The sequence below is a fragment of the Drosophila hydei genome, unplaced genomic scaffold (assembly GCF_003285905.1).
Source record: "Drosophila hydei strain 15085-1641.00,03,60 unplaced genomic scaffold, DhydRS2 tig00000149-arrow-pilon, whole genome shotgun sequence".
Classification (NCBI taxonomy): domain Eukaryota; kingdom Metazoa; phylum Arthropoda; class Insecta; order Diptera; family Drosophilidae; genus Drosophila; species Drosophila hydei.
The window spans coordinates 3,478,228-3,490,958 of record NW_022045678.1 but is presented as its reverse complement, the minus strand read 5'-3'; the positions used below and the strand labels follow the sequence as shown (position 1 = coordinate 3,490,958).

The window sequence follows — 12,731 nt, the reverse complement described above, 5'->3', positions numbered from 1 at the left end:
TCATGGGCTAGATTAAATGATCAAAAGTATTTAGAGTGTCTGCTATTATATTTCACGAGGGTCTTAAGCCCGGTTATCAGAACATTATTCAACCTTGCGGCACGTGTGGAAATTTTTTGCAGATTGCGTCAAGTGTCGCTTAGTCCAGCTCGGCTGCTGCGGATGCTGTACGCAAAAAACTTGTGCAAATATTTTGAAGTGACAAATGAAAAAGTCAACACACGTTTTCTTCAGACAGCGTTTAAAGTTGGGCAAATAAACACAGAATTTGGCTTAATTCTGTTTGCTTGAAAACATTAAGGAATTTTGGCTGCCTTTGATGAGCTCTGCTTGAGAATCATATTCAAATATTTATGCTATCCATTCTCGTTCTCCTGTCTATATAGATACAATTTTGTAGAATGCATTGTCTAATTGGCATATATTATTATATTTGCTAGCATGTCAAGCTGTGCCTAGCCAATATTTAAAGAATGAGTATGCGAATATAATGTGCCCAGCTAATTAACGAGCAGACGCCAAAATAAGCTCGTTCAAGCACTCAGGCAGGCAGCCGTCCATTCAAGCAGCAAGGCGGCGACCCACTCGAAATGGTCTTGTCAAATTTGAAAAGCAACATTATTTTGACACACTCGCCAAATCACAGAGACACGGACGGAGCCAAGGGGTAGCCGAAGGAGAAACTAGCTATAGAATACAGACGACAGACGAGAGACGAGAGACGAGAGACAACCGCAATGACGTGACTTTGGCAAAAAGCAAAGCAAATTGCGTTAATCAACACGAGGGCAGTTCACAAGCTACGTTTGCATGGCTGTCAATCAAAGAGGAGGCGGGTCTACGGCGTGACCATAAACATGAACTGTAAACCGTGAGCCGGGGCCGGGGCCGGGACCGCTGCGATCCCATGGAGCGTCGCTAAGCGGGGGTTAAACTGCCGTTGATAATGACAGCTGAATAATTTTGATGCGGCGCGACATGGAACATCATCAAAACAATTTCACGCTACACTTGCAGCCAACAGAACTGCACAGATATAGATACACTCGCCTACAGATACAATGTGTGTGTGTGCGTGTGTGTGTGTGTGTGTGTGTGGGGCTGGCGTCGCATAAATTAAATGTAATGTGACATTTTTACAAAATGCGCTCATTTCTCAACATATCCGGCTGAAAGAAAAGCCAAAGCAGACAACAGTAAATACGAAAGAAAACCAGAAAGACATATCGAACATGGAATACCCTTTCCCTGGGCAGATAATGAGGATGGCTTGTTACTTTAATTTGTTAGTTACCTTAGAGATTTGTAGTGATTCCTTATAGAAGTTATGTGTCATAGATACTTTTTGATAGAAACTATTGCAATTTCTACACACAAAGTTAACTAATCCCAAGCTGAAACAGAAGAACATAAGTCCCCGCCCAATATTAACATAAGCTGTATTATTTTTAGCTATATATTACTTAAATACCTCCATTTAAGGCTAACACGTTCCATAACACTTTCGTAATACCCGCAGCATGCGTAGATGAATATATATATTAATGAAAAGCAAACGTGAAAAGATGCGACAAAATGAGACGCATAAATTCTCATATGTGCCAGGCGAAATATTTCGCCTTAAATTAGCCTCAATTAAATGTTAATGCATTTTGACATTTCTGTCCTCCTGTCCTCCTTTCGCCCTCTGCTCGCTGCTTGGTAGGATTAAGTATACAAATATAAATATAGTTATGAATAAGATGGAGGCCTCTCAGGCGACGCGTCGTGGGCTTGTCACATTCGCATTCACATTCAGAAGTCGGCTCGCATTCATGAAAAATGAATTATGATTCGAGTGAGTATCTTTTGGATGCGCTCTGCGCAGTATCTCATCGGCTGTGCATGTATCTCTCAGATGCGAAGAGCAATTAGCGCTGATGTAGCCCCAGCAGCTGCATCTTCATTTATCACACTGTTGCTGCTGCTGTTGCTGATGCCACCTGCTTTCCTTTATATTTTATGGCTGACACTCTGCTGGCAAATATGTATGTAAATGTCTTGAATGGCTTGCATCAACACTCACTATTGTTGCCTCCGATCTGCCTCGTTAACAGACTCTGGCATAACAAAATATGTGAATGGCCAAATTGAAATTCTTTTCACTTCATAAATTGTGTTAGCTGTCGCGGACCTTGTGCTTGAAAAGTGGCTGGCTAGCTGATTGCTCATTGCTTTCAAATTAATCACTATTTCTAAAGCTTTTAATAATAGAATTTTGATGTGAATTTAAGTTTGTGATATTAAATTCCATATTTCTATGTGAGAAAAGCCCTTTTGTTTTGCAAAATATATTTTAAATTATATTGCTAACTTTTTTAAATGTGGTAAGCCACTTCAGTATATATCAGCATTCTGTATATATAATATAAAATATACGTATATAACATAAAAAATATTTTGCTACACAAAAGAGAGTTTCATCTGCTGGTATAAACTTGGAAGCTAACAGAGTTATAGACTCGCCATATTAAATATATATTCCTATAAACTTTATATAGCAAAAGTTAATTTTTTTATATTTTATTCCACTCTTTTTATTTAAATACAAATATAGATTTAGACTCGTTTTTTATCGCATAACTGCTTGACATATTCAAACTATTCTTAAGTGTGAGCCTTATACATTCATGTTTTTCATGTGTTCATACCAAACACTCTAATTGTATAAGGCAGAAGCTACAATACTAGGTAAGTTAATAAGCCCTATGAGACGACTTTCGTCTCGGAGTTCATATGATCTCTTTAGGCATGTCTCTTATTCTTACTAGTTTCAGGTACAAGAAAATTTGAAAATTTGAAAATTTCAGGTACAAGAGTTAAAGCTTCAAAAGCCTCAGCTTTTAGCTGTTACTTATTCGACTATCCAGATTATTTTTCGATATGAATATAAGTTGCATAAAGCGCGTGTAACTAATTGATTTTCTATTCAAAGCTATTCAATACTATGCTTTCTCTTCAGTACAACAAAAGTTGGATAATTGCTAAAAATTAAATTCACTTAGTTATAAAACTCCGAAGATAGCTGCAGAGTCTTTGTAAGACAGTCAAATCAGTTAAAATCAGTCAAGTAGACGTAATTCAGCCCAATTCCTTGCCTTCCAGCAACATTTACAACAAGACAATCTAGTTTCACTAAAAGAGCAAAAATATCTTAAGTGAGAACTTTATTTTAATTCAATTAAATAAAATGAAATTATCTCAGATTGATTCAATGGGCTCAACAAATCGCCGCAAATATTTATTTGACCTGTGCAAAATATCTCAATTTCCGATCTGAGTGGGCTTCGAGATAAGTCTATCCATAAGTTAAATATAATCCATGGCATTCTTTTGGTTAACCACGAAGCAATTTGGTCAAAAAACCCGCCCAGAGCTTGACATTTCAGACCCTAACAGCTGCCATTTGCATCTGCTCTGCGTGAGTGTGTGTGTGTGAGTTTACCTGCATTTTATTCCCTTTTATATAGGATTTGCGTAGTCTTCGAGTCCTTCGACCCTCACATGCTCTGCGGTTGTCCTTTTTGCTGGGTCGTTCAGTCGCTCGGCCGTTCGGCTGCATGTCATCGTTAGTGTCTGCTCTCGGCAGGGATTTGTAATATTATGCTGTCAAGTCAAACATGCCCACTGACAGTTAGCAACTGTCTGACGGGCGGACGGTTGACTTGAGTATGTAAGCTGACGTCGGGTTACACCCCTCTCTGCGGCAGTCGCAGTCGGAATAACTTGACTGTGGGCAATGGGTATGAAAATTGGGAGTCGGGGAGTGGCATGCGGGCTGCCAATTACACTTTTGACGCCGGGGCGACGTGTGCAGGCGCAGAGGCGATGACAGTGTCCTCGTAGTCCTTAGTCGCAGTCGCCATTGCCGTCGCTGCGGGTTTCGGTTTGATACTAACAAATAATGACATGGCAATTTGCAGATTTCACAGCATGCCCAAAGCTCTGGCTACACGTAAATAGTCGCAAATATTCCACTCGAACATCGGCAGTCAAGTCGAGTTAACCAAGTCAATTCGAAGCGCAGCTACAAGTTTGTTTAGTGCCCGCCTTGGGATCGGTGCTCTGCAACTGGAACTAGAACTGTTGCCCGTCCGGCTATCAGTGTCAAGTCAAGGTGGTTGCTGCTGCTGATCCCCCGCCGTGGACCGCCTGCCAATGTCAGTTAGCTGAAAGTCCTGGCCTAGTCCCCGCCGCTTGTCAACCTCTCTGTCCGCCCGCTGTGTCTCGCATGCGCCCCAGAGAAATTCAATTGCGAGCATGGGTTAAAAGCTTGCCAAACTGACAGCAGCTCGACCCGCATCCGCACCCGGACAGCAACTCCCTGCCTCCTTGGCCACTGGTGGTCGTGCTCGGGTGAAGACCTCCTACGTGTCCGCTGTCAAATTTCCTTGTCTCGACTCAGGCCTATATGTCAGCCCCATACCTTGTGTGTGTGTGTGTTTGCGTCTCTGTGGTATTGGCAGAGTTCCAGTCAAGCCAAGCTGAATATATTTCTTTCGCTTTACTGCTGTCATGTGATTAAGTCATTAATTTTCAGTTTTCCGATTTTACATTTATTCAAAGTCTTATAACCCATATGGAAAGATAAACGATTACATTGCCTGCTGCAACTTTGACTATGTTATAACTGTATTCGCAGCAGAGAGGAAGTATTTGATATAGAAATTGTATGAGCGTATGCTGGGAATACAGTTAAAGGTCAAGGAAGTTCCTTATGTGGCAACAGGATATCTTCTAACAGATTATATTATTAGGTATAAGGCTCTATTATATATTGTGAATAATTCATTGTATTCTTGTTCATGATGACAAGCTACTACTATACTAAAAGGGCTCAGTCTATTCACTTCTTTGTCAAACTTAACTCATTATTTTGAATACTATTTTTCATTAACTCTCATTTAATTAATTGCCAAACAGGTGTTTAACAGGTGCTTGGCATATTTATATATTTTAATAAAAGCTTTAACAAGAATAGTTAATTCAGGTATAGTTTTTATTTTTATTGAACTTAAATTATATTTAAACGCCAGCTTGGTGTAACGTTTGCAACATTTAAGCCTCAATTGTAAATCTCATAAATATTGTGGGCTGAGAATGTTGAGTTCCAGCAATGAAACTGAATGCAGCTGCGTATGCATTAGATAAATTTCAATGCAATTTTAGAGCTTGCCTAAAACTTAAATTAATTCAAGCATTTAAAGGCTAAGTAAACAGAATGCATTTATTATTAATACAGAAAAAGTAAAAAAAAATTGTTATTTTATTAATTGAATGAACTTGAATAATTAAATGGAATAAATTAGCTTGAGATAAAGAAAATTCTGTGGAAATTACAAAAGCATTTTTTATGCCAAACAAATTTTTTTTTCACATAGTCGAATGTTCTGATTTACCTAAAATAAATTGTTATTTAAACCGTAGTTGGATAAATTTAAGTAAAGTAAAGTAGAGCAAGCTTATTTACTACTTATTCTATGTAAATGTAAAATAATTATGAATAATATATTTAAACAAAATGAGATAAAAATAGCTGTAATATAATAAATATATTCTATTATATAGAGAAGTACTCACTCACTCTTACTCGTACTCTTTCAAATTTGTATATAGAGCAGAAAGTTTCCATTAATTTCCCTTCTTCAATAGCCAACTGCAGTTTAAAGCTATTTAGTTTATAATTTGCGTGTTTCATATACTGTCCACGGTCATATTTCACTTTGTCGAAGACTGTTTCCATTCAGTTTATGGTCTCTGGCAAGTGTGCATCAAACTGTTTATTTATGCTCAGCAATTACCCGCAGCTAGCTTTGTTGGCCGACTGACAACTGTCATTAGATGTTGGCGGAGCCATAAAAAGGCATTAAGATTGGGCATTGGCGGACTGTTAACTGCTGCTGGATTGTTTGTGGAGGCTTCCAATCAATTAACTTGTGTGGAAATCGCATAAATCGATGTAACATTAAACGTGTCGCAGCTGGGCTGTCTTTGGGCTGCCAGAGCCCATGGTTATGGTCAACATTTCTCAAATTTTACGAGCCTCTACGCCTTTCAAATTGATAGAAACATTTACGTAGCTTTAGAGTTGGCTCCAGCCAGCAACCAGCAACCAGTCAGCAAACGGCAGCCGGCAAGCAACAAACCAGTTTTCCAAAGGCTTTTGCCGACCCGTCAATTGCCTTCGTCCATTCCTCCCGGATTGCTGGACTATCGTGCATTCGAGACCCAAAAGCCGTCAAGTCTCTGAATTTATTGCACTTCCTTTTGCATATAACTTTCAAATTAATTGCCGCTTCATGTAAATTAATATATTTTCTGCAGCGTTTAGTAGCTCGGAAAAAGAGATTTGCATTCGTCCATTATATTCTGAAATGCATTTGATTTCCTACTTCACATATCCTGCACTCTGTAGTTATCGAATTTCAATGGCATGAGCTGCCGAGTTGATCTATGCAAGTGCGACAGTCTGGTATAAAGATATGTCTTTTTTGCCAAAGTATTTGGCTTGTACTGAGTGACCAATTTAGAGTTATAGTAGAAATTGTTGCATTAAAAGATAAATGATTTGAATTGTTGTTGCTTCTAGGCTGTGATAGGTTTTGGATGATCTGTTCGGCTTGTTACTGCGAACTAAGATTGACTATGGAGAAGTTACTTCCAGCTGCATGAACTTGGTGGATGAGAGGTCGATGTGAGATCGTTGAATTGTTCATTTCTGGTTCAGAACTGCCAGTGTTACATTGCTTCTATTTTTGATCATTAAAATTTATTATCAATTGAATTATTCACGAAACTCTTTCCACACATTCAGCAGGCGTAAGACGTTGCATAATTAAAAGGCGAATCGTTCTATATATTTCAACAATCTGTTGTTATTGGGAATTTAAACAAATGCTGATATATAGCTATCGGAAATATTATTATTCTTGTTTGGTAACATTAACTTTATATGACATAAATAGAAACTTTCAATTTGGAATTCTTCTTTGGCTAAAATCGGTTTTTAGTTCTTTGAGCATAGCTAAAAAATTGAAGACGTCGACAACTATAATAGATGGAGTTTGTGTGCAATCAATAGTAATTTAAATACATTAAATAGTCTATCTTATATTATAATGCAATATACCATTTTTAAATAAGACGTTGTATACTTTGCTAAACAAATCCTTGCCGTATTAGAAATTCAATCAAAATAATTATATTAAATCATTTAAGTCTTGCACTTTTTAATAATAAATAATATTCTTACTTTTTCATAATTGCTGTAAATAAAGGAAGCAAATGTGCATCATAGGCAATAAGTTGCATATTATTTTTCATGCTTGTTCATTATCATGAAGGTGCCGCTTAGATCAGATCATACTATATACTTATATATATGTACAAATCCAGCTATGTATACATATTGAATGCTCGATATTAACTGATATTTCTAACCACAAAATCTTATAGGCAAAAAAATTAACTTTCCAATTTGATGAGAATATTTAATTTTAATTTTATAATATAGCTTTAAATATAAATTATATGCCTGTGATTGCATTTTGCCTTAGAACACCATCATCAAAGTCTTTTTAAGTATTTTCAATTTAATTATTATAAAGTTCTGGAGCTACAACATTTTAGATAACTTTATTATTAAATTCAATTAATAATTAAAAGTCGATATTTATTGTAGTAAATATATATTCTATATTTTTAAGTATTTTAAATTTGATCATTATATTACAAATTGTTTCACATTTCTATTTTTAACTTCCGTTTGGAAGCTATTCATCTCTTTGTCTTAAGTTTTCCATATGGAATCTCGCATCTATTTAAGATACTTATTCAGTTCATCTGTCTTTCGTTTACACTCTTTCATGGCTACTGCTACTGATTGTGTCCTGCTGTATACCTGACAGCCGCTTCCTGTGCCTGTGCATCTCATCTGTCTTGGCCAGGACACTGTCTGTCGCTGTTCGCAGCAGTTCCTGTGGACCCCCTTATTTGGCTATCTGCCTGCCTATCGATTCTCTGGCCGTCTCTTTGCTGACGGCTCATTAGCATGTGTGCGTGCTCGCTTTGTGTGTGTGCGTGTGTGTGCGTGCTAACCCCTCTGCCCCCTCCGTTTGTCAGCCTGTCAGCCGCTTCGCCATTAATTTCGCCAGCCATGCAGAGCCGCGCTTCGGCGCGCCTCGAGCTCAGAGAAAACTAACCTAACCTGCAGTGTAATGCGTTGTATTGTTCACGCAAAATTTATTTCCGCTGCGTCATGAACATCCTGCTGTCGTCGCTGATGTGGGGGTATGTTGCAGTTGTTGTTGTTGTTGTTGCTGTTGTTAATTTACGTAATAAATACGCTTGAAAATTTTGCACGCACATGCAAAATGAATTACGTCGCTTGACGTTGGCGCAGTAGCAACAGCAGCAGCAGCAGCAACAACAACGACAGCAACTTAACTGTCACTTGTCACAGGAACGTTTCGTGGGGGCCCTTGGCAGCATGTCCTGGCAGAGCTGACGGAGCTGGCGGAGCCGGCGACGTTCTCGTCGTCTCTCACATGTCAACGCGCGTCGCTTTGCTTGGCATTTTTGTGATGTGAAATGAAGCAACGAGGTGACAGCCAAGGGGAGTTGCTGTTGCTGCTGCTGCTGCTGCTGCAACCAGCAACAGCAGTACAAAATGAATTACTCGCGTGAACAACAAAAACTGTCAGAGGGCTGTCAGCTATGCTATGGCGCAGGGGCGGCGTTGTGGCTCAATGCTGTTGTTGTCATTGCTGCATGCGCGTGTGTGCATGTGTGTGTGTGTGTGCGAGTGTGAGGTGTCAGCGCATCACATTTGAAATGCTCAAACACACGCACACAGTCACAGAGAGCAGTTAACAACCAACAGTCAACTGCGACACGCTGGCAACATGGCAGCAGCAGCAGCAACCGGCAGCAGCCACTGGCAACATGTTGCCAGAGCTACATGCGTGCCTCCTTCTATGGCACACTCCACAAGTGATTATCTTACCTAAATTGCTTGTAGCAATCCACCAAATTTGACGTCTTCGCATCTCAGGGCGTTGCTGTCTTTGCGTTTGGTTTTTTTTCTCTCTTTTCCTTTGCCTTGACGCTGCTGTCGCAATTTTCATTTTCGCACTCCATTATAAAGTAATTTTTTTACATTACTTATGCCTGTCAACGTCTGCTTTGACTGCTTTTCCTGTTTCCGCAGCAACGCCTCGTCCTTAGCCGCGTATCCTTCGTTGCTGGCAAAGATTAATATGTTGACGCTCTGCCATTTCCTGGCCGCACTTTTAGCTCACTTTTGTTTGCTGGCTCCACCTCCAGCTGCAGCCCAGCTCCAGCTTCAACGCCGCCTGAGCTGCCGCGTGTGTGACAGTTTGCAAATGTGATTGACAACTGACACTTCCATATAAATTTAAAGCTTTCACACACACACACAGCAAGCTGCGCGTTGACAGTCGACACAACACATTGCAACCGAAGTACGGGCCGCCTCGGAGCCCTGACAAGCTCTGAATGACTGGCTGACTGACTGACTGTCTGTCTGACTGAGTGACTGACGGCCTGACTGATGGGCGTTACGACTCCGAACGACGACGTCTGATGGACAGCCTGCCAGCAGTAGGGCGTGTTTTGCCATCAAGCAGCCAGCTCAGCTGGAAACAGCAAATGGCCATGTCTACCAATTACAGAAACCAACTTCTAATAGAGATGTGTAATGGCCCAGCGCAAGCCACGAAATGTATTAAAACCACAATTAAAACAAGTAACTCTGATCTAACAGTTCTATGCGAATTTGCATACTCTGCACGCAGATCCAATCTGCAATGAGTCAATACGTTTTATTTTCATTTAAATGGAACTCATATTAAAAGGGCAAATTCTTGAAATAATTAATATTTAAGAGCAACCTAGTTTATATTTTGTTGATTTAGATATCAAAAATATGATTTTATGAAGTCGAACAATCGGAAAGGAAATCTGATTCCATGAGCTTATTTAACATTCGATTCTATAAGAATAACTTAGCTTAGAGATTTGACTGACATGTATCTGTACATACTACATACATTAATTAGCAGTTTATTATGATGTATGAACAATAAAAATACTGTATGTGTATGCACAATAATAATACTTAATAATACTTTCGTCTATTATTTGTAGATCTTCAATTTCTTCTTCATTTTATATGCGATCTCAGCACAAAAAGAGTCTATTGATATACAGCACTCTCTGTCTATTTGTCTACATGGCTTTATTTAGACCAACTTTACCTAAAATTGTCAAGATTATATTACACGATTCCAATCATGAATCATACAACAAATTGAACAAGTTTTCTAAAGGTCCATCTTTTCTAGACTTAGCAATCTGAATGGAACGACCCGTGTATTCTCGAGTTTTTAAATAAAACTTGTGAGTACTTTAAGATAGACATAGGGAGACCTCTTTTATTTTTGTTATTATTATTATTTGATTTTAGATTTTGTAATAAATGCTCATCTAACTGCAAGATTTTTATTTATTTTGCTGTCAAATAACGTTTGATAAGTCAACAAATATTTATGTAATTTCAGAACGATTTATGATTGTAATAATTATTTATTATTATATATTGTGTATTGTAGACTAGCTCATTTGTAACATAGCCAATGGATACAAATATCCTTATTATATATAAATATTTTATAATATACATTTTTTAAATAAATATATAATAATATAAAGCAGTTGCTATTTCAATTATTATTCAATTATTATTTTATTTATTATTAGTACACCAGAAATTGAGCAAGCTAGAGTCATACTTTTATCAATAACTATTTTAGAGTAACTGTTTGTGTTATTGATAAAATCCAGCAAAATACAAATGCTTATCAGATTTTCCATTTCTCATCATAAGATGACCTGTTTGGTCAAACCCACTTTCTATAGCCACAGTCGATAATTTAGATTTTAAATAATGTGCTTAAGATACATGATGATCAGATTAAAAATGAATGCTAGTAAAACAATATTTATATAGAACTATTTATTTATTTATTTATTTATTTTAAGTCAGACAATAAATAAACAGTTCTACTTTAGCGTGGGATTGACTGAAGTTGTGCTTGTTCTTATTGGCTGAGCAAGCGTCGATTTTTGAACAATTTTTTACTCGATGTATGCTTAGCTGCTTCCTGTGCTTACAATTGTTTCCCATGCGCGTTGATTTGGACAATTATCATGACTACTTCCGCTATCAGAGCCGAGGCAAACTCAAATTACGGTCTAATTGCTATTTAGAGTTTGGGCTTCTGTCGAGTCGACGCAATGTCCCATTATTCAAACATCAGCCATAAATGCTGACATGACCGGGTTGATAATAGACTCATCACCGGACTCTCTGCGCACCTGGCATCGGGCGTCTCATCATCATTATCATCGTCGTCGTCCGGGGCACAGCAGGTAGCCGGCACCACATGGCAAGTGGGAGCCCATTTGGTGGAACCTGTCGCTCGTGCTGACGACAAATGTCTCGGGCAAATGCAGTGAACGGAAGTGACATGACAGAAATCCCTGGCAGCTCGAGAAAAACTTGATTATAAATGTTGAGGCCGTGCAGAAAATAAAACTAATAAATTGATGCTGATCAGATGCTGCCCGACCCAACCAACGGCCATGACAATGACAAAATCAACTCGCCTGACAATGCTGAAAGTGACAAAGACAATGCCGCTGAATGACAGCTCAGCAACTGACTAGATAGAACAGGCCGAGACGCAGGCCATGGCCATGGCCATGGCAATTGTCGTTGTAATCGGAAATGCGAGTGAGAAGTCTCGGCGTGACTTGTCAACTGAGCATCATCAGCACTTTGCCTGCAATGGCGATGATGTGGCTTCTGTTTGTTTACTTACAGTTTCAATGAGCGATGCACTGGCAAATGTGGACTGATGTGGACTGCACACATTCCATCAATCATCCGTATCATGGAAATTAAATTTCAAATTATACTACAATTTTCTTTCGTCTTTAGCCAATTTAGTTAGAGTTGTTCTGCGCTGTTCTCTGTTTCTTATTCGATACAGGCGCTCATCAGTTAGCCTTCGTTGTCTATTGACTCGACAGTCAGTCAATCAGGCATTCAATCATTCAGCCATTGCGACTGTTGTCACTCACTCACTGCCGAGTTGCATGTGGCAGCCTCCACGTTGCACGTTTCATGCTACGCTACAGTGACAGCAGAACTGATATTTGCCTGACACTTGAGATTGATTGTCATCCATCAAGAGAACTGCCTCTCGTCTGCTGTCTGCTGTCCGCCAGAGCGAGGGCACGACTGGAAGGGCGAGGATGCGTCTTTTGCATTTCAAATTTACATGCAAATCTCTGTTGGCCTTGCAAAACATTTTGGGCGTTGTGCACAGTTTATATTCAATTACGAAGCTGCCACAGCCAGTTCCTGTGCTGACCACAGAAGTTCGGCAGCTTATAAGAGGCAACATCTCCATTACGCTCGCAGCAGCTGCCGTGGCATAATAATCAAAGACTGCCAGGCTGCCAGATCATATTCAGACTTGACATGTGCTGGTCAGCCAACCGCAGAAAGAAGCTCAATCTTGAGTCAGCTGGCCATAATTGGCGTCGCCTCAGGCTCAACAGATTGTTCTTAATGCGAAATGCTTTTGGCCGGGGATCGAGCAAGT

General features: G+C 39.2%; 1 protein-coding gene across 2 annotated transcripts; it reads right to left on the bottom strand.

The window, feature by feature from the left end:
* Nucleotides 1–11,124: 11,124 nt before the first annotated feature.
* Nucleotides 11,125–12,255, bottom strand: LOC111603961. Of its 2 annotated transcripts, none has more exons than XM_023321796.2 (2): nucleotides 11,943–12,255; nucleotides 11,125–11,619 (listed from the first exon to the last, which is right to left on the bottom strand). In XM_023321796.2, exons 1-2 carry the CDS (start codon nucleotides 12,014–12,016, stop codon nucleotides 11,364–11,366), a joined length of 330 nt encoding a protein of 109 aa, XP_023177564.2. In that variant the 5' UTR covers nucleotides 12,017–12,255; the 3' UTR covers nucleotides 11,125–11,363. The 2 variants fall into 2 exon arrangements, with proteins under 2 accessions (XP_023177564.2, XP_023177566.2); XM_023321798.2 differs by having other exon boundaries at nucleotides 11,125–11,601.
* Nucleotides 12,256–12,731: the final 476 nt, after the last annotated feature.